At 38.4% G+C, this 26,844-nt stretch overlaps 3 protein-coding genes across 9 annotated transcripts in view; 1 reads left to right on the top strand and 2 right to left on the bottom strand.

Moving 5' to 3' along the window:
- The window catches only part of LOC129725759 (uncharacterized), a 69,762-nt gene extending 63,856 nt beyond the window's left edge, over positions 1–5,906 (bottom strand). For 4 of the 5 annotated variants that reach the window (XM_055681925.1, XM_055681926.1, XM_055681928.1 and 1 more), the window contains exon 1: positions 4,944–5,444. The gene's annotated coding sequence lies outside the window, so the exon portion shown is untranslated. Of the gene's footprint in view, positions 1–4,943; positions 5,445–5,773 lie in introns of those variants that run through there. The other variant, XM_055681927.1, reaches the window with a different exon arrangement.
- Positions 5,907–6,342: 436 nt separating this feature from the next.
- Positions 6,343–14,623, top strand: LOC129721329 (uncharacterized). Of its 2 annotated transcripts, XM_055673773.1 has the most exons (6): positions 8,285–8,337; positions 8,750–9,365; positions 9,448–9,551; positions 9,691–9,762; positions 11,793–12,626; positions 12,689–14,623. In XM_055673773.1, exons 2-6 carry the CDS (start codon positions 9,275–9,277, stop codon positions 13,316–13,318), a joined length of 1,731 nt encoding a protein of 576 aa, XP_055529748.1. In that variant the 5' UTR covers positions 8,285–8,337; positions 8,750–9,274; the 3' UTR covers positions 13,319–14,623. The 2 variants fall into 2 exon arrangements, with proteins under 2 accessions (XP_055529749.1, XP_055529748.1); XM_055673774.1 differs by lacking the exons at positions 8,285–8,337; positions 8,750–9,365 and adding an exon at positions 6,343–6,433.
- Positions 13,362–26,718, bottom strand: LOC129721328 (uncharacterized). 2 transcript variants are annotated; one of them, XM_055673771.1, is made up of 8 exons: positions 25,941–26,718; positions 17,421–23,642; positions 16,490–17,360; positions 15,874–16,397; positions 15,307–15,808; positions 14,351–15,248; positions 14,193–14,297; positions 13,362–13,865 (listed from the first exon to the last, which is right to left on the bottom strand). In XM_055673771.1, the coding sequence occupies exons 1-8, from the start codon at positions 26,143–26,145 to the stop codon at positions 13,683–13,685; spliced, it is 9,510 nt and encodes a 3,169-aa protein (XP_055529746.1). In that variant the 5' UTR covers positions 26,146–26,718; the 3' UTR covers positions 13,362–13,682. The 2 variants fall into 2 exon arrangements, with proteins under 2 accessions (XP_055529746.1, XP_055529745.1); XM_055673770.1 differs by having other exon boundaries at positions 16,490–23,642; positions 25,941–26,717.
- Positions 26,719–26,844: the final 126 nt, after the last annotated feature.

Raw genomic sequence — 26,844 nt, 5'->3', positions numbered from 1 at the left:
TATTTTGTGTTATCGAAACAGTTATTAGATTTCATTCTGCGGGTCATTTTCCACTCTACAGTTAAAACCCAGGTTGGCTTATTTTCTATTAAGTGCCTCAGAATAGATTAAAGCTCACCTTTTTGTAGAAAAACAAAGAGTTGCGTGAAAATTGTATAGAGTGAATTGTTCATAGATGAAAAGGTCACTTTTCAAAAACATATATGTATTTTAACGAAAATTATAGTTCAAGGTTTAAGGTTTCTAGAAAAAATTCTCGTATAGTTGAGTCGAAGCTGTTTTCTCTATTTTATCTGTGAAAAGACATTCAAACATTTTTATCTTTTCATACATTACTAGGTGTACTCCTGAGTAATTTCCAGTTTTTTTTGCAAATAAAACACATAATTCCAAAAAGTCTGGTAAAGTGTGGATACCACGCCAGTAAAAATCATTGCCTTTGAAGGTGAACAACTCCGTAAGTCATTTTCGTACATTTTCATACGACTCGAAGCGCTGCTCAGAAAGGACATGGTTCAACGAGGCAAAGAGGTAGTAGTCGGATGGCGCCAGGTCTGGTGAGTAAGCCGCATAATCAAGCACTTCCCACTTGAGCTGTTCCAGCATGTCACGAACGACTTTCGACTTATGCGACAGCGCATTGTCGTGGAGCAAAATCAACTTCTTCTGTCGTTTTTGATTTTCTGGCTCGCAGACGTTTGGAAATTGCTTGCTGTTGAACTCCCAACGCATCTGCAAGCTGTCGTTGCGTTTGCGTGTTGTCTTCATCTAATAATGCTTGCAATTTGGCGTCATCAAACGATTTTCGCTTGCCGGAGCGGAAACTTACTGGAAGATTTTTTCGAAATAATGTCAACGCAGTTCAAGCACTCGATATGACTGAACAAAATGACATATGGTATGTGTTACCAACAGTGGTACAAAACCGGAAATTACTTAGAAGTACACCTAGTATAAAACAAATAGCAATTTCAGTTTCAAAACTCTCCCATTATTCATTAAAATACATAAATTAGGTCCTAAAATATTCCACGGTTTCCTGACTTTTATGTATCAGCTGAAAGAGCGTTATTTTCTGAGCAAAACGTGATCAAAAAATGTTTATCGTTGTCCTACGATTTTTAAATGAATAATAAAAAAACTACTCGAAGTGTCTTAAATAACATTTCGCCCATATACCTTGCAGGTATTAACTGTCATTTAAGACATTTCGGCATTTTTTTATTATTCATTTTAAAATCGAAAAACAACAATAAACACATTTAAAGAATCACGTTTTACTCAGAAAACGCATCTTTTTCAAATGATACATAAAACTGGCAAAGCTTAAGGACCCAATTGATGATATTCAGTCACCAATTTGGCCATGTTAAAATGATGCGAAAATTATGTGTTTTCCTAATTTTTTGAGTAAATGAAAAAAAAACTTCAAAAGTCTTGTCTCTATTCCAGCTTATACACATTTTTTTTCATAGTTCTGCTGTAACTTTTAAAATGATATTTATCTTCGTTATTTAATTATACTATTTAAATTGAAATAATTTTAACCATTCGATTACAGTAAATATTATCATACATCAATATGGTTCACTCCTCTATCACCGAAAAACGTAGAAGTAAAATCCTCTCATGCTGAAAAAGGTAACTGAACTGTTAGTAGCCGTTAAAAACAATTTGAGATCTAGTCGACTCAATTTCATATTTTTAAACAAAATGCGAATAATAATAATTGCGAAATTCGCACTCGTACATAGTTGTAACAGTAGTACTTCGTGGATTATAATTCAACATTCCATAATTTAATTGGTGAAGACGAACAGAAATCAAAGGAGTAAGTTACGAAATGCACAGCGGACATCAACAAAAACTAACTAGACAAACAAAGAAAAATCAAATACCACACATTTTTACTGTTAAAAAGTCGATTCGAACTCTTATTTATGTTTTATTGTTAATGTTAAATGATATTTGCTTGGTCAGTGCCCCGTTACCCGCCCTACGTATGTTCAAAGAGCTCTTTTGTTGAGCTCAAGAAGCTTTTCGGAAAGATTTATATTGGGTATTATGAATCTTCTAGATTGAGCACACTTTTTGACATCATTTTTACCGCACAGTTTAAGATGAAACTCCATGCTCAAATTTTACTCTAATTTTGCAAGATAATTTTCTCAAAAATCCATAAAATTACGTGTGTAAAACTTTGATCGATTGTTTGCACCGCTACCGCATGCATAGAGTAGCAATCCAAGCGCTATTTATTATTGGGAGGCTGAGATTTTACGCTCAAAATCGTCAAGTGAAAAGAAATCTAATCTTTTCAAAGGTGCTCTTAAAAAATGACTGTAGCAATCAAATAAATCATAATTCAATTTGAAACCTAAACTAGACTACCACAACATGGTCTACCACTGCTCTCACCCACTCTGCGAAAACATTCCAAGTCAAAGGGTACAAATGATTTGGAAAATATCGCCAAGGGGTACGCGGACAAAAAAGGTTGGGAACTGCTGAGTTAGATCTTTTTTTTATTTATTTTTTTAAAGGGAGGTAGCTTAAGTATTTATGATAAATATGAGTAAGTAATGAGTTTGTGTGTCCAATCACAAATGGTGACTTCTCAACACTGTTAGGAATTTGTAATTTTAATTGTTGGGATTTGTTTGCTTTCGCCATTAGGACTTATCGTTCGTAGGGATTTAAACCTGCTTGTCAGAAAAGGGGAAATGAACTTACAACTAACTTAATTGCTAACTTATTGGCTATAAAGAGAGCTTATCGTAGCAATTGAAGATTGCAACGATTTTTGTCGAAAATTGTTAATAATTTTATTTGACATAGCTTCTAAAGGTTCTACACCAGTAAGTCTATGTAATTCGAGTGTACCAAACCAAGGAGGACGCTTCAAAATCATTTTCAGAATTTTATTCTGAATCCTTTGGAGCGTTTTCTTCCTTGTTGAACAGCAACTTGACCAGATAGGTACAGCATAAAGCATTGCTGGTCTAAAAATTTGTTTGTAAATCAAAAGCTTGTTCTTTAAACAAAGTTTAGAATTCCTGTTAATGAGAGGATACAAACATCTCGTATATTTGATGCACTTGGCTTGTTTACTCTCAATGTGCTCTTTGAAAACCGAGTTTTTTATCGCAAATTAGTCCCAAGTATTTAACCTTGTCAGACCAACTTAAAATAGCCCCATTCATCTTGACAACGTGATTATTGTTTAGCTTGAGGAAAGAAGCCCTAGTCTTATGGGGAAAAATTATCATTTGAGTTTTAGCGCTGAGTTAGATCATTGTATTGCATTTGCTCGTTGCTATTTTTCACACAGAGGAAACAATGATTCCGGAATTTATTTAACAACATGATTTCCGCAATCGTGCTAGAAAAATGAAAAGACAGTTTCATAGTAAATCAACTCAATTCATAATTTGCAATCTACCCATTTGGGTATTATTTTTTTTTTTTTCAAAAGTGCACTGTTTTCACTTACCCTGTAGACCAGATTGGATTTGCTAGGAAGCTTTACTGTTACTTATAGTATCACATAGTGCGTCTTCATGATAATATACAAATGAGCTGTTTTTGTGTCTTCCCTTGAGTTTTTAAATTATGTAAAAGTTCAAACACTTTTGTCATATAATCAGTGTAGAAGCTTTCCAAGCTCTTGAAACATAAAATAACAATTAGATATGTAAGTGAATGCAGTTATGTAAGTTTGGTAAATTTGATTCATAAAATCACTGAATTTCATTGGATTTAGCATTACTACATGCTGTGAGAAAAAATACTTATTCAATTGATTACGGAATATATGTTCAAATCGATAAAATTAATTCAAACGTTTTTACAAGTACATATATCTTGAAGTTTAAAGAAACTAAAATATGAACTGTTATATTCTACTATTGATAATCAATTATTTATACATTAATGTTATCAGAAGAGAATTTATTACAAATTTTTGCTACGCTGTTTTTCGTCAAGATGGTTTACGTCGATTACATTCACCAAACTTAAAATGGTTTTAAATTTGTACTTTACCCAAGTACAATTATACAATCACATTCAAATATGCAGTTACATTCGTAAATTCACGTTTTTATTTAGAAAAGGGTTGTGTAGCCCTCGATGTGATACCTCCGCGCTGTCCAAAGAGTCTGAATATAAAAGCCTAATTCTCCCCCTCAATAATTCGAAATGAATTTGTCGTCCTGTGTCCAGCAGCTTCTGTTTGTCTGCTACGTTGCAAAACGCGCTCTATGTAACTGAGACTGGGTGGATTGTTGTCCTTCCACGTCAATAAAAAAAAGAATGTTTTTTCGTTCGTCCTTCTTAGTAGAAATGCTTAACGAAAAACACGGTAGCAACCACGACGACGACGATGACGGCGTTACAGAAAACAAACAAGCAAAATACACACTTATTCTCGTATGTCTTTTCACCTTTTCACTAATGATTTGGTTAGGCTAGTGGCAAGGATAGACTGGTAAGACATTAACTTTCTTTCGCAGCAATTGGCAGTGAACTATTTTTGGTAATGTGTATATTAGTAGTAGGGAGCTGGAAAATGTTCACATCTCTCAGATATTTTATCACATTGAATTCGAGAGAAACGCATTATTGGTATGACAGAGATCATTTTTCCACCAAATTTGCGTGTATTAAACACAGTGAGCCGTGCGTGAGATGTGCTCCGGATGAATTCACACCGTATGAGAGGGTTCTAGTGAAAGTGAACAAAAAAGCTTTACCAGCAGAAGAGAACATCACTTCCACTGCTCATGAGCGACAGCGAAGCGGTTTTCATTGAACAAATTTGTAGAACATTACATTCTGGTTTGGGGGATGGAAAAGTGTAATCTAATTATACAGTTATTTCCTTTCTGTTTGAGGGGGTGGTCTACGATATCGGCGACTACGAGGGGAAAACAATTTCTCACCTTTGATTTACTTGAAGCAGAACGAAGAAAAACCCGCTTTTCTCCGCACGAAACGATCATTGATATTGTAACAGATTTGTTTCATATCAAAGCAACCGCCTATAAGAAGCAATTTTTCCAGTTCTTCAGAAAGTTCACACACAGCTTTATAAGAAAAATCGATAAATTAGTACACAAACATTTTCTCCATTCGTAACTTGCCTCTAATGCCCGGATCTCCTTTTTTCACTTCACTTTTACTGTGCTACGAGCTTTTACTCCATCTATTCTTAATACCCTCAAAGCAGTGACATTATATTGTTTAAATATCGAAACTTTTCCTTCAAATAACCATTTTCTTCGACACTCTTCTCCACTCACTCAAATCAGGTTGGTAAGACCATTTTCCCTTTTTTTTAATTTTGAGGTCAGAAGGGATGATGGAGACAGTCACTTCACTACGACTCGACTCGGAAAAAGGTTATGAAACAGCTCCGTCTAATGTAGAACTGAGCAGAGTTCACTTGCCAACAGATTGGTTGGGGTGCGCTTAGTACCACTTACCAGCACTCATTCTCAGGCGCACCACACTGGAAGGACGGTGGACATGGTACACGCGTGTGCGAGAGTTTCCTGCACACTCACAATCTTTTCACCCTTCGTGTAGGCACATAGTTGTGACTGCTTGTGACGCCGGGTGGGTGGGTACGGCTGTGGCACTGTTGTATGAGTTTTTGAATGAAACTGCAAAATTTATTTCACGTTCAGCCCCATAGCGTTTATACTTAAATTACTTACAAACTCCCAGCAAATGAACGTCTGCAGTTTCGAGTGATGAAACATGGACTTACCATAATCAGCAAATCACAACAAACCGGTGATTCACCTTCTGTTTTGCGCAACTTGACGTTATCCGATCCACTATCCGCAAGGCCTTTTCACTAAGTGCATTCGAATTGTTCGAGCTGCAATCTACCGAACTAATAGGTAATTTGTACACCTAAAAATATTATGCAGAAAAAGTGCAGCACAAACTAAAACTAATCTCAGAAGCAATTTATAACTACATATATACTATTTTTTATGTTGATCTCATATTGTTATTCTAACTTTAAATTGGATTAAAAAAACAACATAATAATTCAATATCTCAACATATTTAAACCTGAATTACAGCCGAAATTTTGGGTGTTATCTTGTTGTAACTATCACATCTGACAACAGACTCGTTCACTCATACTTACGCTAAGAGAACAATCAAAATCAAGAGCAAATACATTAATCATTAACTAGTGCTCTCACAAAAGCCGCCTGCTTCTCGCAGCATACCCACACAGTGTAATCGATTTTACGAGCATGACATTTGCACGACGCCGTACTTGCTCGACGGTATCCTTGCGACAGTAATGTTAGTGCCCGTTCTGGGTGGAAACGTCGGAGCATGGTTGATCTCACAAGTGAAAGAGGAAGAACTGAAGGTTCATGTGTGAACGGAGGAAAAATTTGTTCACGTGAGTGTATTCTGCTGAGAACCGTCGCCCGCTGGAAAAGTGGGTTTATTGCAGGCCGTAAATCACTGACGGCCATATTTTATTTTTCTTTTGGAATTGAAGTCTCTTCGCCGCTTTCACTAGCTGGCAATGATTTTCGGAGAGCAAAAAAAAATCAGAGAGAGCGCATTGCTAGTAGATTTGAAATTTCAGTTTAATTATTTTGGATAGCATTTATGATAATTGAGGATCAAGAAGTACAGCAGCTTTTAATGAATGGTAATAATGATTATGGAATAGCAGCAAGTAAACTACAATAATAACTCTATTTTTATTCAGTTCTAATACATGTTTTGTTAGTCAAAAAGCAATCCTTTAGATAATTAGAAAGTAAAAGACTATCTAATGATTTCTTCTGTTCTGTACTTGAGATTCGAACCGGCGACACTGGGATTACTATGAAGAACTGTTTACTACAGAATCATAATAATAGAGATAAGACATTGTGATTTTTTCCATCATATCTTTCAGTTTATTTTGATTGTATAAATTGAAGTTAAAAGAAAGAGCAAATACCTTTCTGTCACAATAAAAATTTACGAAATAATTACAATAATAAAAAAAAAATACACCAAAACGAAGCTGGCGAATACTAGCAGTTCTATAAATAGTACTATTATCAGTACTGATTCTCATAAGGCAATTGAGTTTCGCTGATAACCGATCAATGCAACTAACCAAATCCGGATGTTAAAGATCAGCGTGACTGTCTCAATATGAACACTATAAGGTATTGCCTTCGATTGTGATTGCGTTGCTGTTAAATTGGAGGTATTTACTGTATTTTTCGAACCGGATATATGATCAAAGTAGTAAACCTGAGTGGTAAAAAAATTGGTGATGATTTGCATATCTTTTTCAATCCGACAATGGTTTGCAGTGGTCTCGAAACTACCTTCTACTAGTCGCTGCACTATACGGCAAGGAAATTGCATATATGCAGTTTTGTTGAGATTTGCAAATGCCGTAGTTGGCGAGACCATTACAAACGCGATAAGATCGCCGACAGGAATGCATTTATAGTTGAAGGCGTCTTTAATGCAGTATCTTATCAATCATACTGCACTGGATTCGCAAGTTCCAACTAAGCAATTGAGGTCGCAGTAGCGGCATAGAATATCAGTATTGGAACTGGTTCGACTAACCAGCAGGGATTGCAACATGCTTACCACATGATGCAGTTATGAACTGTCGAACATTGGAAGATGATAGTCTAAGAGGAAGGCAATAAAAATTTCCAAAAAGATAAAACACCAAAACGGGAATTAACTCGTGAAGTCTCGAATACCAGAAAAAATCCAATGGAGGTACGTTCGAGACCACAACGAGTTGATAAAACTGTGCCCAAAAGTTGTATACCTACTACAAAAATAGATCTACTCTAACCGAAATAACAATTGCCAATCAGCGGACCAGTAATTGGTCAATCGTTGTAATCAAAAGAAAGCGATAACTCAAAAATACGAGTAACGGGTATACACCCTGCCGGGTGGTATCTTATCAAAACCAGGTATTGGTTGACAAAACGTCAGTTGGCTATTGGAACTACAAGAGAAATCTTCTAATCGATACATTCAAGAGAGAAGATTGATAAGATGTCATATTGAAGACATAAACACTTGTTCGAGCGATTCTCCCAATAAACATTGCGTTGCTGGCGTATCTATAAAACGCGTCAATTAAAAAACTAGTTTATTATTAGGTAAAGTGAAGCTTGCGGTTTTACTCAATAATAATAAAATGGACATTTACAATTAAATAGCATTCTTTACTTGTAATTTATTGATCTGGAAACACTCAGTGCAATGCAGCTCATAAAACATTGCCCTTCTTTAAGAAGCACCTTTCTTGCTATCACCGGCAAGGTATATGTAGATATACAGTTTTGCTATGGCACGGAAAAAAACAGCTTGCCAGTTCAAAGTGCCTGTATGATTTTAACATCATCAACCATCCAGCAAAACAGCACACCTGTTGCTTCCAGAATAACCACTTCTTTTCTCGTCTCCTGACCGATAAGATCCCCGAGCACATAAATACGTTGTTGCTTATTTGTATAACATAAATCTTCTACTTCGGGAGCTCACAACCCCTGACGCGGAACGGCACTGCTGCGATCGTCAACATCCGGGGATCCGGTTCAGAAAAAAAGCAAAATAACCTTGTTGCTGTTGCTGTGTTCACATAAATCAACAAATATATGCCAAAAGCGCTACAGTGTTTTTTTTTTGCACGGTCGAGGTTCTCATACATTTCCGTATGGTTTCCGGTATACAGGTTCTTTGTTTCGGATGTACTAGAGGCAGACGCGTACGTATTTAGTATCAGTTTGTTGGACTCCACGTTGCGTGATAAATTCCACACCTCGTACATATTGTGGTTCTGCGGAGTACGTTGTTACAAGATGTGGTCGACCTACTGTAGTAAGGAGAGCATTCTACCTATCTACCTATCTATCTACCTAATTGTTTCAAACAAGAAAGGTGTGAAAAATACCCTGCTGAAAACATAATATGTATTGTATTTTCAGTTAAAAGAAATTTGAAAAAAATACAAAAACATACATAGCTTGCTTGATAACCAACGAAACAAGAATCATAAAATAATATTATGATGTACAAGACATCTATATACATACACGAAAATGGTTTGCTGTTACCGAGGATACAAAGCCCGTTTGTTTATTGTGGTTTGCATTCTCAGTTGAACTCGTGAGGTCAAGTCTCTTGGGTGTAACTTTGAATTTTTGTGATTGTTGTTTCTAAATTATTAGTGAATTAGCGCGTCAAACTATTTCCCATAATGGCCAAAAAGGGAGGAGTACAGCAATTGCAGGCAGAAATAAACACAGATGAAGAATTCGAGAAGTTTCTAGAACGCGATGGTTTATTGGGTGGGGGCGAGTTTTCAGCGAAATGAGCAACTAATTGATTAGTAATATCCGATTCGTTTTTCTCGTTTATAAAACATGCCAGTGATGGACATTTACACGGACTGGTGCGGACCATGCACCGGAATGGTCGGAAGTCTGAAAAAGATCAAACTCGAACTTGGTGGCGATAATCTTCAACTGGCAGTGGTAGGCGTGAAGTTGAGATTGATTGAGGACAAAAGCGTCCATTTGACTTCATTTTTATTGCACATAGCGATTTCCATTTAATTTTTTGTTCTATCAATGCGTTGAAATATTGGCTAATTTATAATGTTTCCATTCATAGTGCAAATCTGACGACATAGAAGCCCTCAAGAGATTTCGCAACAACAGTGAACCGACTTGGTTATTTGCTTCGGTAAGTTACAAATGTAAACTGCCATTTATCATATGACTTAAATGTACTTATACTATTTTACGAACTGACAGGATACAATGTATTTGCTGATATTGATGTTGCTTCTGTTGAAATTACAATTAGGGATCGAAATCTGGAAAGTCTTGTAAAATGGTCTGTTCAGTCCACGATTTAACCCTCTAGTGTCCAGTGCCGCCTTTAGACGGTCTTCAGTTACACCTCTAAAAAGCTTCAATCAATACTTGAAAAATTTTAATAAAAAATCATAGTGATTTTTTGAAGGTCTGTCTGAAAATTAATTTGGGCACTAGAGGGTTAATATACATTACATGTTACATATGAACTTTATCGGAAAATTTTCAGTTAGAATTTTCTTCTTCGTTAATGTTTTACGAATCCAATCGAATAAATCAGCAATAACCTAATAGTTAACCTGGAAGATAGGCATCAAAATTGAAACATCGACCAGCGCTGGAGACCGGAGCAGCTAAGCCGAGGCAACCTAATTTTGGGTCGGTATCGTTTTTGATTGTTAGTCTGCCGATAAAATCAAAGTTTTTACGAGCTCATCGCTGCAAAAAATGTCAAGCAGCGCATGAAAGGCTTTCCAAAAATGAAACGTGAATAGCCGTAATAAGTAACGTCAATAACATAAACAGCAAAGAAAAACTGTTGCTAGTTCGTACCTCCCTGAGCGCGCAAGGTGGATGGCGTGCTGCAGGCAAAAAACACATCTGCCGAAGACAGGATAACGTAATGACGTCTGAAGCTAATCAAACAAATTCCTTACGACTGCGAGCACGATTGTGATCTCATTTCTCGTTTATGGCGGTGGCCTTTCCCGTTTGAATTTTACTTCAATTCTTTAACTTTCGAGTTACACCTACACCTAGAGAATTACTCATCGGCAATTTTGTACTTAGCTCATTCCATACGATTCCTGCAGCGCTCTGTGTTTTATTTTCTTTAAATGATATTTTCTAAAACAACTAAATAAAATTTACCAAATTTGTTCAGACCGAATGAATTGAATGATCATTGCACTGGAAGTTCCTAATATAAAAACTATTTTCCCAGAATTGTATTATTAGGAATTTTAAACAATTATTTCAACGTAATGACAGAACTGTTGAAAATATCACAAGAATGACCAATATGCTGATTTTCACAAAACGAAACAGCAAAAAATATTTAGATCAATGGAAAAACTATTTGAATTGTAATTTTTGCACGGAACATTACATTTATATTGTTACCATCAACACCTGCACTCTCATCGGGTCCTTCGGTCGTTCAATTATTTTTCTCAGTGAATTCTATCAATTTTATCACTTAATTCCGTTCATAAGAAAAATTTCAATCAATACGTCGAAAACCAGTTGATAAATAATTATTTATTGTAAGTATGCTTTTGACCCCGAATATTTTCTAATTCTGGTTGCTATTTAAAAAAAAATGTTCCATTAGAAATTACTGTAATTTTTATCACTGTGGTGAGGACAGTTGTGCTTCTTCGTAGCTGCACACGAAAGGAACAAAACCTATTATACAGTTCAATTAGGGCACTGTCACTTTTGCAAGCGGGGAAAATGATTCGATATTTTATTTCGTTTTGTTTAATATTCTTTTCGTTTGCACCTATCGTTGAAGTCAATTAGTGTCGGAAAGAGAACTGAAAATATTGACAGAAAATGCATAAAGGATTTTTTGTTCTATCTTTTAAAATATTTTAATATCTTGATTGATTTTTTTTTTTTTCAAACCATTACTAGTGAATTTTGATTCAAACAGATTATATAATAAAAAAATATATAATTATACGAGGTTTTGCAAATCCAATCGTTCAGTAGCAGCTTTGTGAAAGAAATCAAAATAAAGCCACAAAGAAAACATTTTTATTGTCTAATATAGGCTATATCAGCCGTACTGCTTGTCACATAAATCCATAAAACAGATGGTTACCCAAGCTCATAAAATTAGCTATAATAATTCATTTTATTTTCTCGTGCTGGATGTGTCTCACGCTGCAGCATGGCAAAATCGTCAACCTGATGTTTGGCACAAATGTACCCAAACTCATCAACCTTATCACCGAAGAACTAGACATTGAGCTGAAAACCCGAGCCGGCGAAGTGGAACGTAAATACTACGAACTACACGAATTAACACCCGAAGAGCAGGAACGTAAGGATGCCCGGCAAGCCATCGAAAAAGAAGCTGAAAGGATCGAGTGGGAGGCTTCCATTAAAAAGCGTCGAGACTACATAATTTATGTCACTGATGAGATTGTTGCAAATATTCCGGATATGGGAATTTGTCTCTTCATGCCACATGTGCATAAAGAAATATACAAAAAATTAAATGAACATGCCGAAAAGCACGACCTGCACTTCAAAGAAAAACGATTGGTTCATCTCAATCCTAAAATGCTCGAAGTGTTGCATTTTGATTGTGAAAATCAACTTGAGGATGAAGTATTTGAGCAAATTTTCTACAAGGATGTCCAAGCATATGTATGGAAGCTACAGGAGGATGTATCGCGTACTCCAGAGGATGTGATCGGCGATTTTGTGCATTATTTGACAACGCCGAATGAATTGCATGATGCTGATGGTAACATAGAAAAAACAATTCCACCTATGATTGAACCTTTGGAAATGATGTATAACCCTAACGATGGTAGTTGGATCATCATTAACAAACGAGGATCGAAAAAAGGCTCTATAGCGTCCAGAGATTCTAAGAGCACGTCATCGAAAGAAACGGTTGATGAAGAAAGTTGTCCCAGAATGTTCATCCCGGGGGTGTGGAGTCCAACCAATAGAAGAGCCACAGCTGCACTTTTTTATTTGCTGTTCAGACATGTAAGTATGGTACAATTACCACAGCAAGTGATACTATATGAAACATTCTTTGTTGTATTTAGTTAACTGATCATTTCTTGCCTCCTGATCCGGTACCAGAGCCGCCGCACATATGTATTGTATTTGATGCATACAAAAAACGTGACGTTTTTGAAATAGCAGACAAATATAAACGCGACGTTATGGCCTATGGTTACTTTACTACCGGCGATCCCAAAACTGCAGAGCTAATAGCTAAGACTACTGAACGATATAGTCGTTTGAAGCCGAATGTAAATGATAAACTAATTATGAAAGTTTCTAAAGCAACTAGTCATGCCATGCTCGGTTTAACAGCCGTTGGTCCATGCTACATTAGCCAAAACGCTGTTGAAGGGCAGGAGGAATGCGCTGTTCTCTTTCCACCTAACTACAATAACATTGAAGAGGAAACTGGAGCTGAAGAATCGAAAAAGAAGCATAAGAAAAAACGGCGTGGAAAGAAAAGTGACACTTCAATCGGATCTGAGTCTACTACGTCATCAACACCCACTGCAGAAGCGGGTGGCGAAGGGCAAGGTGAAAATGGAGAGTTGGGAACAATTGGAGAAGGTTCTACTGGCGAGGAGGGAGATACCACGTCGTCATCAAATAATTCACCTGAAAAAACTGGCGGAGTTGGAGAAGAACCAGGAGAAGAGAAAAAAGCGTAAAAAGCTGAATTGGATTTTTTCGGAAATAGAAATTAATATAATATCGACAAACAAAACATACTTATATTGCAGCAAAAACGATGCATTCGAAGTTTTCTTATTTTTGATTAAAATAAATTAAAGATACCCTTTTAAGGATATTGTGTGTGCATGTGGCAAGTACATCAAAACCATACGTTCGGTATACTTTCCTTCGAGCAAAATTCGATTTTAGGTTTTTCACTAGTATTTTGTTTGGTTTTTTTCTCTGTACAGTAAATTATAATAAAAATGACACAAATTGCTCGTTCGAGTTCAAATTTGTCGTGATTGCAAGGAAATCCAATAAAACTTGTAGTTTCATATATCAAGAAACCCATACCAATCACTTCAGTCGAAAACCGCGTACTCGTACAAAACCTGCCTGATAACCGACTGCGTAGTACTGGTGTGACTGCTCGTTCGGATTCCAGCGGACCTGATTAACCCGGATTCCTGGATATTCGTGGAGCAACGCGCGTCGGTACGATTTCACCTGCAGCGATTTGAGATCCATTTTTTGAGGATTCTGTTGAAGACAAGATTGAGTATAGAAGAAAAAAAGTTAATCCATAGAACAGAACAGGATCAAAGTGAAGATGAATAAAATATAGAAAATGATAGGTGAACAAATAGTACTTTGAAAAAATCAAATTGCCTTGGCCTTTGTTTATTCATACTATTGTGCAACATGTGGTTAGTCTTAGTGGAAATCTCAACGTCGGCCTACTTGCTTATCTTCTTTACCGACATGACCGATGTTCGAAATGCAATTTGATCATCTTTGACGTTTTTGCTAGCTCGTTTATCAATTTAAAATATTTATCGAATGATATAAATTTGTATTCAAACTTACTTTATCATTATCCGAGAAAAGCAATCCAAAATTATTTTCGAACATAGTGTACGATGTGTTCGTATGTTCGTCTGTAATTTTAACCGACATCGTTGATGTTAGAATCTACAAGAACAAGTAATGATCAGATTGTGAATTCGCAAAACTATAAAACTTACGTATTTCGTTTGTTGATTGTACTTCTGTGCCATATGATGCACATACGCCGTAGGTTGATGGCATAGTACATCACCACCATCGGTCCCTATCACATAGTTTGAAAGCCAATCGTTCCCACTCATGTCGGTAGCTTCGGCCGTAATAGTATACAGTGGAATTAACCTAACACCGATCTCTCTCGGCTGGTGAAAGGTAAGCGCGCATCGGTCAATCGCATATACATCATCGAAGGTCAGTGCGATTACCGGAAAATGAGTATTCCAACTAGCTGCTGTCACTTTACTCCGAGCATTCAGGCTGCAGACTTCAACTGGTGAATATCCAGTCTTCAAATCATAAATCTGAATTTTTCGATCGGCATTGCATACCAACAAATAGCGACTATCTTCGGTATAATGCAAATCTATAGCGGTTATGCATGAGTCCGGAATGAATATTCGATGAATAGGAAATGAAACAGGAAGTCCATTCTTAGTTCCCTTTAACAGTGGCGATTTTGAGTCGAGATTCCATACTGCTACAGTTCCGTTGGAATGTCCTGCTGCAATTATGGCATGCTTTTTTCCTTTAGTCCATGATAATCTCACAGCACTGTGTCCTTCGTATTCGCTACACAAATTGCCTGCTAAGGACAGAGTCAACCGGTATATTGGGCACAGTTTGACAATTCGATGATTATTTGTAATCAAATTATGGTAGTCTTTACTTAAAGAGTAAATATATACGTCCCCGTCTGATCCTGTTGCAGCCAATAAGCCAAGTCGATCATACGGTTCTCCGTCCTCCACCAGATTATAGCAACCACTTGGACAAAATTTCAATGACCATACAGGACCGAAGTCACAGGCAATGGCATAAAGTAGCGTGGGGATAGAGTTCTCGGCTTTCCCGGAAAGGCTTTAACAGATAGAAGTAAATTAAATTTCAATAACTTATTTAATATAATCTTTTTTACCTGTTGTTATTCAAATATCCCAAATCCCAGATTTGTATTAGACATTTGCACGGTTGTGTGCGGTTCGCTAAACGATACTCATCGAAATCGTTTTTACAAACCACTGCCAAGATTTGATGTTCGTGTTTATCACGACCTTCGGGAACAGGGACCCAATCGATAGCTATAACTGGCCCACCACAGTAGAACATTGAGTCAGTACCCCGGGCTTGACCGCTAAATGTGTCCAATTGTTGCCACTTTTCCATGTAATCATTAACTTGAATCGGGGCATTATATAGGTTGGTATTGCGCATGGTAAACCTCAACGATTTCGCGCACTTTGGAATGTAGTCATAAATTGCGTCTAATGAAAACAACCGAACATCCAAATCTGGTCGCATTTCCGGAAATAGCATCTCTCGAGAGTGATACAGACGACGAAACTTCAATGTCCATTCTCGCGCCGCTGAACTCATATCCTTTTTCAGTGATCGCAGCTCAATCACTTCATCCAAGACCACTAAACATAACAAGATTTTTATATTGTTAAAATATTACAAATTAAAATGGTAATATAATTCTTACTCTCCCGATAAACGTCACATTCTTCATTGAACAGCTCTCGGCCATGGATACCTAACTTCACCGAGCGTTTTTTAGATTTCTTTTTCTTTTCGGTACCATCATCATCACCAGTCGTCGCTCCTGTTGAATAATCCGTTATATGATTTTCATCAACTCCAGATGTTCCTTCATCATCTGATGATTCTGAACTAATTTTAGCATCAGTCCCGCTGCTATCGAACTGAGACGCGATCGAATCAGCATGCTTCAGTTTAATATGCTTCATAACTGGCGCAGTCTTATTCGCTTGATACTTGCAGCTTTTGCATTCGAATCGCTCACTTATCGAAGAGCACGACAGATGATGCTGTCGCATATCTTCCTCCTCGCTGCCGGTGAATTCACAATCCTGATAGACACATTTTGCTTTGTTGGCCTTCCTGAACTGGGTGTTCCAGGCAGCCACACATCCATCGGTTACAGCATGTCTAGTTACCTGAACAATCAGATCACCATAGGAGAGTGTTTGAATTTTCTTTTCGGCTCTGGAATAAAGAAACACAAGTTAGCTGGCTCAGTACATATTTCCTCAACAAAAAGTTTAGTCTTGTATCCGCGATTGATCACTACAACTCACCTTGTGGTCGCTTTACGCTTGGCACGTCCCCGTTGATTTAGAACCACTCCTGTATTATTTTCTTCCTCTTCAGCCGCTCGTTGCTTTGCCTCCGCCAGTGCCTGCTCCTGTTTGATTTTTTTCAACACTGGACAATGACCAACCAGGTGTGTCGACATACTGACCGCCATCATGCGTCGTTTACAGTGCTCGCAGGTTACCTTACTCTTTTCAATCTGCTCCGCTGTCAGACCGCAAATCGTTCGATGCGATACCATTCCCACCGCAGATTTTTTTGAAACACCACACTTGTCGCACTGGACAGTCAATTGCCGATGCGATTTCATAAAGCGAGTTACTATCTGCACCGCAACAGCTTCATCTTCAAACTCTAGGGCTGGATCAATACCCACACGATACGTTAGTCCACTGTGCATGGCATAATGTGTGGGCCATGCAACTGTTGGTATTTTCTGGGTACAACTAGCGCAGATTACTTCCTGCTCAAAGGGTTCATTGAGTGGTAACGGAGGTTCTAATATCTTATTCTGTTTCCTATTTCCTTTTGCTTCCTTTGGTAGAGATTTTTGCAGCATCTTTGCCTCTCGTTCAGCTTCAATTTCGGCCTTTGTACGGCGCTTACGTTTTTTCACCGGCTGTGGAGTGACAAATATGTGTTCCGTAGAAGATACTGGATGGTTTCCATCATGATGATCCAGCGGGGTGTCTTCCAAGATGGAAAATTCTTTTTCCAACGCAGTTGGTGGTTCTTGAAAAGCTTGCGATGCGGGTCCAAATGATTCGTCCAATATGGATTGTTCGGCGTACTCTTGCAAGTCTTCAGGTTCAGTTTTAATGAAATATGTTGATGTGGACGTTGGTTCAGGTTCATCTGCAGTGGAGGAAGTATTATTGAGCACACTTTGAAAGAGTCGACGATTTGCATCTAGACCTCTTCGAGCGGCGTTCGTTCGTAAGGTGGATCGCCGTTTTCGAAGCACCTTGCGTCGCTTGGCTAGCGAAGCATCGTCTTCGTCTTCGGAGGAGATCGGAATTGGAATACGATTGGATATAAATGGGGTAGGTTTTATTGGTTGTTGTCTTTGTTCTTCTTTGTGTTCTGTGACTACAGTTTTCCCCCCTGCTTCCTCCACTTCTTTGTGACCTTTGCACTCCATTCGCTGCATTTCCTGTTGTTGCTTAGGTTCAACTCGTTGTTTGTTTTCAGTACTCTCCTGAACCTCTGTTGCCTTTATTGTAGTGGATACGCTCGCACAAGTTTTTTTGTCCACAAATACAGATTTTGAACGGCTTCGCAAAACCCTGCCAGCAGGTGTCTGCAATTGCGACTGAGATGTGGAGTCGTAATTCTCAACAATCGATACAGATTTTTCACGGAGTTTTGAAGTATGTGGTTCGGCGGATGATACGGACGAAAATGCTTTATTTTCTGCCCTAGTCTTGACGGAATTTTGTTCGCAACTATTAGAACGATTTTTCGCATTTCTGATGACTATCCTTTCAGTTGCAATAACTTTTCGACGTTCACGAAGAACTCGACCGGTGGAAGTTTGTTTCTCGCATTTGGCTTCGCTAGATGCATTATCAGGAGATGCGTTGTAGCATGTTATATTTTGTTTTTCATTTTCGCTAGTTAGGCACTTAAGTATTTCTTTCTTAACTTCAATCTTTGCAGGAGTAATATTCACCCCTTCAGAAGAGTTCTGATATTTTTCTAACTCGTTTCTATCGAGCAACACACATGGTAACAATTTTGGTGAATCATTTGGTGTTTTTTGAGGAGAATCCCAATCTTTCAAAATACTCTCAACGCTATCCTCGGGTGTTTCGCTATTTCCTGTTTTTGGAGGGGAATCAAAATTTTGTCGGGCATCGAGAGTCACTTCTGCTACAGGAATATGTGGTGTGTTTATTTCGACAAGCTTTTTCATGGTACGATCTTGTAAATTGCCTGGAACTGAAACTCGATGTTTAAGTATTGGTTTCAATGGTGCCTTTATCCTCGCTGAAATTGGCTTAGATGTGAACGAAGTAGACGCTTTATACATATCCGAAGAATGTTCTGTTAAATTAGACGTTGATATAGTTAAAAATTTAGGATCAATTTGTTGTTGCTTCCGTTGTTGCTTTAGGTCTTCCTTGGATAGTCGAAATGGAATATCTTCAATTTGGTCCACAGAATTTTTTCCAAACTCCACTGTTTTAGTTTGGTCCAGTTCATCGTTTATGTCTTCCGAGCTATCCCATTCATTAACTATTTCACGTATCAATGGTGAAACTGTGCCAATGTGGTTCAAAAGTTTTGACGAACCACGTTTTTCGTCAAAAGACGCTTCCAGACTTTGTTCAGTTTTAGTTTCACGTATACTAATCTCTTGGCTGATAACAGATTCATCACGATCTGATATTGGATCACTTGAATCTGGAACCACGTCATCTGACACATCGTCGGCGACGTTATCCTTATTCAACAGTATATCGTTATCTGCGGTGTCATGAAGAACCACTTTCCTAACTTTAGCTCGAGCAACGAGTAAAGGTTTCGGCTTTCGTTTGACTGCTTTTTGAGCGGTAAACTGTTTCACCGTTTCTGTTTGTGGATTTATAACTGGCGAGACACTTTTATCACAGTTTAATTCTTTTGTGGGGCTGCTTTTTGCAAATGAACAAATTATCTCCGAAGTTCCTGGTTGAGATTCCACGGGTTCATCTAGTTCACGAAGTGTTTCATTCTGGTAGCTGTGAGATATGCTCGGAGACACGCTCTTCTGTTCAACAAATGATTTCAATATCTCGGTAAAAATATTCGTGTCCGAATCATCATGTTCAAAATTCGACAGCATGGCATCACTTGAAGCATCCAATTCCGGTGAGTGCAGTTGCCTTTCACAAACATCTCTTTCCTGTTTTACAGAACATACTTCTTCTATCTTTTTGGGTGGTGTTTCTTCATCCGTCGACGACAGCTCGAAAACCGATATTTGTTTCTGTTGTGCCGCTACAATATCCGCAATCAATGATTTATGATCCACATGTTTCATCAGCAAATCAACCAGCTTTTCATTCGCGTCCTTATCCCGCCGGCGTCGTTTGTGCTTCCTTTTTCTTTTTTTAACCGTTTTCGTTTTCCTTGTCGCCTGAGGTATTTTTAAACTTGCCCGCTCTTTCTGCACAATCGCTAAAATTTGCCGAGCTAATTCCTCATCCGGTTCACTTTCTGAAAAGTATTCGTTCTTCAGGTCTACATCTGAAGTAGAAGAATTCCGCGCGCTACCAATTTCGTGTGGTTCTTCTGTTTTAACTTCAACTTTCACTTTTTCATCTTCGTTCCCTTTTTCCATCGCAGCGGTTGGACTATCGACAACTCGTGGCAACCGTTCCGGTTCAATATCACAGTCAGAATCACCCAGCACGAAAGTTTTCCGTCGATAGGTGATTTTTGGGGGCATACCGCTTTCATGTTTCACCACGGTCTGCCTCATTTGACGACATATATTTGTCTCAGCTGTATCATCCAGTTCCGTAATAATAAAAGTTTCTCCACCAGCTGCATTTTCGGTACCTGTCGAATGCAACTGTCCTAATCTATTTTTACTACCACTCGCTATAGGTCCTGGGGTCAAATTACGTTCGAAATGTTCCATTGCTTGACGGAAACGTTCATACTCCCGAAGTTCGCTGTTGATAGTTGATTGCGGAAATCCGTGGAATGTGTCATCATAGAGCTGATGCATTTTAGTTGGATTCCTCAAAGATAGCGGAATGCTGGTAGAGCTACTACTAGCTTGGTTTAGCGTCGACTGCGTTAAAGTTGACGGATGTGAATGTGCGGGTTTAGTAACACTGATTTTTGTCAGGTAAATTTTCTTACCTTGCCCGTATACGAATTGTTTGATTGGGCAGAATGTTTGCGCATTATGTTCAATCGGTTTACTTGTTGGTTGAAGGCGATTTGTTTTTACCGGAGTGGATTGTGTGGAAGCTTGGGGATGATAGATAACTCGCTGGCGCGAAGCTGACTGTCGTGGTGATTCTAAAATTGAAGGTTGGGTCGCCTGCGATAAGGTATTTTGTTGATCCGGATCGGTATGAGTACTAGACGTAGCAGCTGGCGCTGGTGTCGTTTCCAATTGGAGCATTTTCGCGCGAAGCTTTTCACGAAGTTTATTCTTAATAGCCTGTGAACAAGGTGAGAAGTTCTGCAGCGCCTGTCCCTCTGGAGCTCCCTGCGCCAAAGAATTTGATCCAGCAGCTTGAAGTCGATCATTTTCAACGTAACTACTGTCAATGACTATTTTCGGGATGACACGTGCGGGTTGTTGTTCTGTACATTGCTGTTGATGCTGTGTTTGCATAGTAGAAGTTCGTTGAATGGGTTGAAAAGCATGCTTTTGGGAAATCGTTGTCGGTACAACGCATAGTGCGTTCGGCGATCGTGGTGATTGTTGTGTAAGTTGTTGCTGGTGCTGCTGTGGTTGTTGACTGTATCCCGGTGTAACAATCAAACGCGGGGCAGGAACTACAATCTGATTATTTTTTGTGGTGAACTGTTGATGTCTCTGAATTATATTCATGTGTGGAACTGGTACATGTTGCGCGGACTGTTTATGGACTGCTGAATTCGAAGCCTGAAGCAGCACCAGCTGTGTTGGAGCAAAGGTTCGCCGTTGTCTATCTAAATGTTGCGAGTTAGCTGGGTTTATTACTATGTTTGGAGTCGGCATTATCTGTGGATTCAGGATAGCGCTTGAAAAGGAAGGTCCAGAATTCGGTTTCACATAACCAGGCATATGATAGGTCACAGGAACGAAGTGAGTTTTTGATGTTGAAGGTATACTATGCAATTGGTGAGGCTGAAATTGCTCAGCTTGAGGATAAGTTACATTGAAGGACACGGAGGGGGACTGCGCGTTACAGACTCGAGAAATTGTATGAATTCCAGGTACAATGGTTGAACTAGACACTACTGATCCCGTAAGCGGTTCATCAACTCGCGGCTTATGGTGTGCTATATTTCTCGATATCAGATTTTCTTCCGAGTTTTCTTGCAAACTTCCTGTTGATTGGTTTAGCAACGCTGCTTCCACGGGAACCTCAGATGAACATTCTTCAGTTTTACTTTTGGCAGTCTCTCGTTCTTCACATTCACTTGTCGCCACGATGTTTTTGCCGTCATCTTCTGTCTTCTCAAGTTTGCACGTGTCAATGAACGGAACTGGCATTGTTAAGGTGCTATTTCTATTGCGGATCGGTATCGGAAGTTTGAAAGACATTTGGCCTGGTGGTACTTTTTCAGCCGATTTTCCTGCCAGTAATTCTCTCAGATTGTAAGATGCCGAAGGAAGTATGACCTGTGATAGTATTTCCACCTTTCGGTTTGGGTTCATTGTTGTGTCCGAAGCTGAATTAAGAGTTTTGTTTGCCACTGAAGATGCCGGACCCAAAGTAGATTGTGTCGTAATATTCCCAACAGCATTTTCAGATGGCTTGATCAATTCACGAGCTTCTGTAGACCTTACTTCACAAGGTTCGTGTACAACTTTTGAATCTATCTGTGGCTCACAGTGTTCAATCCCAGAAATAGCTTTTTTTGAGCTAGTACTTCTCTGTTTTAAAGAATTCATTAGCTTTAAGGCAACGCCAGTTGGGAGATGTGATATTCGACGAATTTCTTTGACAGGTTTTTCGACAGATCCTTCTGCGAATCGTTCTAAACTATTAGCACTACTTCCCTTTCCATCCGATTTCGAAGCAGTGGTTGTTTCCGTATGTTGAGCCGAAACTGAAGTTGGAGTCGCTTGAGGCAATTGTGATATTCGACAAATTTCATTTGTCGGTCCTAATACCACAGGTTTATCATTACTATGTTCAGCTATTGGTAAAGCAGATTGTATCGCGGTAACATGCATATCACTACCTCTTATATTTTCTTTTTGTTCTATACTATTGCTTGCGTTGGAAGAAATTTGAACTAGTGTGGGGGAATTGTGAGCGCGAACATCATCTGCACTCGTTTTCCCAGTAATAGATTCTTTTGCTACATCCGCCTCTTTCAGTTTAGACGAATTTATAGAAACGCATTTCATCAGTCTCTTCGCAAGATTCGGTGGAAGTCGCGATATCTTACGAATTTCTCTCGCAGGATGATGAATAACCTGCCCAGCAGGCATCACGTCCGAGGCATTTGGTGCATCTGGCTTAGGAATATCAACAGTAACTGATTCCTTTGAAATTAAAACAGGTGTGTCCAACTTAGGAGTTTCAACAATAACTACATTCTTATCCCTATCTCTATCTTCTTTCGAAGTACTCGTTGCAACTGGATTGTGCATCCAGCTAGGATTATTTTCCATTCGTTGTAATTGCGACTGAAACATATCTGCTTGTATTTCGATAGTATCCCCCACATGGGTCGTGCTGCTTCCTTCAACTAAATTTCCACTATTTATAACTGGTTCTCTGGTAGGTACAGTATCCGATGACACCGGCATACCCTCAGGTGTAGAACGATGATCAATCTGGACAGCAATTTCTACATTTGGCTGTTGGTCTTCTTTTGTCGATTCGTCGTTCCGTCCTTCCTCAATTCTACGATTTTCCTCCTCTGCTTTTTCACTCAAGGTAACGGCGATTTGTTTCGTTTCATTTGCGCTTGTTTTTTTCAGAATCGATTTTTTTGGACGACTTTGAGTGATGTTTATGGAAACCTTTGGTTTAATTCTTCGAAATGCTGTTGGGCGTTTTTCCAATTCAACGGTATTTTTCCCCCCAATTTCTGTAAGCACTGGGCTTGCTGGCGTGAGCACGGTTTCTTTACTGGATTCTAACTGTTGAGGTCTTTCTTCTTTTTCCGTTTTTTCAACTGCTTCACGCAGCGAATTATTCACCAAATAGCGTGATTTTTCCTCTCGAGCGATTTTCTTCGCAATTGCGACAGGCACCACCTTCTTTCGTCGGAACAAGCTTGGTGCAGAAGCAGAAATAGCAGAAGTGGCTCTGTTTTCGGTTTTCGGACTTGTTTTGGTATTTGCAACATCCCACGATGCAGCTTCATTCTTTAAACTTGCGATGGATGTTGGAGCGGTCATCGAACTGGTCGAGTTCGAAGTCAACGATGAGGTGGTAGGAGCAGGAGGCTTCACTTTTGCTTTTTCTAGAATCGAAAAGAACAAACAATAGAACATCTCTAGACATGAGGACCACCAAAATAGCAGCTTTTTGAATGCTTTATATTTTGTAAGTTGTTGCTTGCCAGGCGAAAGAACACCGTCTAAGAGTATGTATAATGATGTGAGTACATCAGCAAAGTAATTTAACTTTTGACATTAATACATAATTTTTTATTGTTTCTCTTTGTCTATAGAGGATTCACTTTAAGATTCCAACAAAATCTCTGTATCCTCTGCATAACTTCAATATGAACATCAATATATTTGCCCGAGAAAAGCTTAGCGTCTTGAAACACCTTCGAGGGCTCTTCCAACCATGAAGTGATTGGGTCCCCTCTCATTGCTCAATCCCAGGCAATGAAGAAGCTGATTTATTAGCAAAAAGGGGTGCCATAGAAGGAGAGATATTTGATAGACCGATCACCTATACCGAGTATTTTCATCTGCCCCGACAACTGGCTCTGGAAAACTGGCAGGAAAAGTGGGATAAAGACGACCTTGGGCGATGGATGCACTCGATCTCTCCCAAAGTGTCTACAAAAGCTTGGTTCAAAGGGTTAGATTTAACTCGTGATTTCATTCGAGTTATTTCGCGCCTAATGTCCAATCACTATGTTGCAAACGCACACCTCTATCGAATAAACTTAGTCGATAGTAATCTGTGCGAATGTGGAGGGTACGAAGATATTGACCACATAGTCTTCGTATGCCCTAAGTACCACAGAGCAAGGGCCAAGCTTATAGATTCTCTCCGGAAACAGAAAGTGACGTTTACAATGCAAGTACGGGATGTGCTTGCTAGCCGCAACCCCGCGCTTGTAATACCCATTTACGACTTTTTAAGAGATATCAAGTATCGAATTTGATTATCTCTATGCTTTCTCCCCTAATTTCTCCCAACACAACAATCTTAAAAAGTTTCACACTAATTCTGTTTTTTTTTCTTCTTTCTTTCGTTCATCTTTTTTATAGAAACATGAATCATCGCTTCTTTTTGAGAGACATGATCCACCGAACTTAGATATAAGTTTTGATTTCAAAGAGATAAGGAACCATCACCCTCAACGAATAGTAGTTAGGATTAGTATTTAGTTATAAAGAGAAAAACTTTGATGTTAATGTTAGTCGTAGGCTTAAATGACATGTATTTTTAAATTGTATTTTTGAAAGAGAAAAGATGAGAGGGTTTTTATGCCTGTTTGAGGAGGAGCAGTCGGGATACAGGCTCTACTCAAGCTGGCTTTTCCCTACTCCAAAAGACATTCGGCCCCGTTATGCTTCGCGGTTGGGCCTAAATAAATATTAGAGTTATAAAAAAAAAAACCATGAAGTGATAAAAACGGGTATAAAAAATGACCCGATGATCGTTACAAGACCTACTTGTAGTAAAGTCATTTTTGGAGTACAACTCATTCAGTAGCGAGGTAAACGTGCGTTTGACGCCAAGACGACACGAAGTTTTTTATTTGAAAAAATCGGGCATCCATTAGTTACGTAACGTGAAATATATCGACAATTTTTCCTCTTTGGAGCAAAACGGAAACTTGATTAAAAGTTACTTGTTATAGTATATAGTCGCTAAACTATTTTTGCACACAGTGATTTGGTTTTCGTCTAACTTGTAAGAAGTGTATAAATTTATTAAAAAGAATTAAGAACATTCATTCTGCTTCATTTTTTTTTGTTTTTGTTCCCATCGTGACATAAAGTTAAACGTTACTCCCCCTTTTCCAACTGCCAATTCTCAACTATAGACATTACCCCGGTTACCCATTCTCACTAACGTTATGTAATTTATGATTTTCAACTTTCAACTTTGATTCAAAATGGTTCAGCATTTGAAGTAACAATAGTTATGCTCCCAAAACAAAAGAAAATCATTATTTTGAAGAAAAAAATTTAGATTGCAGTGAAATATGCAATCTATTACTTTAATAAAAAAAACTAAGTTACACGTTCCGGGATTCGAACATCATTCCTTTTCTAGCCATACAAAAAGAACGCGCTTCGAAACCATTAATCTATCTGCTAGCATCACCGGTTTCATGCTCAATTTGAATCATTAGGAAATTACGAAATTTAAATCAACCAAACATCTACCTTCTTGTTTAACAATTTGAATACAATCAACAATTTGTTTACATCAAATCTCCATATGCACTAAACGTCTCATCATCGTTTATAAAATTTAACTGTAAATTATCTGATAGATTTGGACTTTTGCTTAATTTCGAATTATATAGAAGGATTAGTTTAGTAATCAAAAATATAATCATTATTACCTGCTAATAATCCGGTTAATAACCGATTCTTAGTATCCTGATTTAGTAGCTTCAACTTCAACGGATCCAAAGCCGTAACTTTACGAACGATGCGTGCTTCGGGACCAGCGGGTTGTTCCGTTTGCTTCGATTCTTCACCAGCATTCGGCTCCTTCTTAATACAGATCGAAGCACTCATTCCAGCTGATCCTGCTGACGTATCCATGGTCGCTTTTACATATAAAAATAACTTCGCCCAATATTGTGCAATTATACTATTGTATCATGCATTTTAACAATGGTTAACTCATTTAAAATTCATTCAAGAGGGACTTTGATCGAATTAATACTAATAGTATTTGATATCCCAGCTACAAACACTGCGGTAAATGCTTAATATTTCTTCAGAAGCACATTTTTCTTATTTTGCACTTGAGTTGTTACTTTCTCGGCTGCCTAAGAAATTAAAATTACCGACACTGCAGCGACAACGTAGTGAACGAAGGTAGAAAAAATGCGACAGCACATCGAAGCGTAACCTCTTGATGAAGAGAACGTCGTAGAAAAAACACAAAGCTGATTATGAATTAAACATCCCTCACTATGTTTTCTCCTGGTTTTGCGTAGCTCGGATAGATCTATGCACTTTTAAGGCAACACCGTAGCAATAAATTATTTCCAAAAATGCTTATTTTCACCGGTTAAAAAGGTTTTATTTCGAGCAGCACACACGCAAATGGCGATAGAAATAATAATCTCTACGTTTCAATATGAGTCGGTATTGCAGAGCTCTGCCGTGCAACCATAAATCTGCCTAATGAAACAAAGCAACAAAAGAAGGAACAAAATCTAAACACATACTCACACACACATTCACCTCAAACGCCAACCGCGAGCAGTGAAAAGAAGAACAGAAAAGGCCTTA

Source organism: Wyeomyia smithii, chromosome 2 (genome assembly GCF_029784165.1).
Source record: "Wyeomyia smithii strain HCP4-BCI-WySm-NY-G18 chromosome 2, ASM2978416v1, whole genome shotgun sequence".
In the NCBI taxonomy this organism is placed as follows: Eukaryota; Metazoa; Arthropoda; class Insecta; order Diptera; family Culicidae; genus Wyeomyia; species Wyeomyia smithii.
This window is presented reverse-complemented; position numbering and strand designations above follow the sequence as displayed.

Excerpts from the sequence above, each read along its gene's own strand:
- LOC129721329 (XM_055673773.1), top strand. The coding sequence starts at position 9,275 with ATGGCCAAAAAGGGAGGAGTACAGCAATTGCAGGCAGAAATAAACACA. Across the intron at positions 9,763-11,792 it reads CGACTTGGTTATTTGCTTCG|CATGGCAAAATCGTCAACCT; the intron begins GTAAGTTACAAA and ends CTCACGCTGCAG. Across the intron at positions 12,627-12,688 it reads TTTATTTGCTGTTCAGACAT|TTAACTGATCATTTCTTGCC; the intron begins GTAAGTATGGTA and ends TGTTGTATTTAG.
- LOC129721328 (XM_055673770.1), bottom strand. The coding sequence starts at position 26,145 with ATGGATACGTCAGCAGGATCAGCTGGAATGAGTGCTTCGATCTGTATT. Across the intron at positions 23,643-25,940 it reads ATTAACCGGATTATTAGCAG|AAAAAGCAAAAGTGAAGCCT; the intron begins GTAATAATGATT and ends TTTCGATTCTAG. Across the intron at positions 14,298-14,350 it reads ACAATCAACAAACGAAATAC|ATTCTAACATCAACGATGTC; the intron begins GTAAGTTTTATA and ends TTGTTCTTGTAG.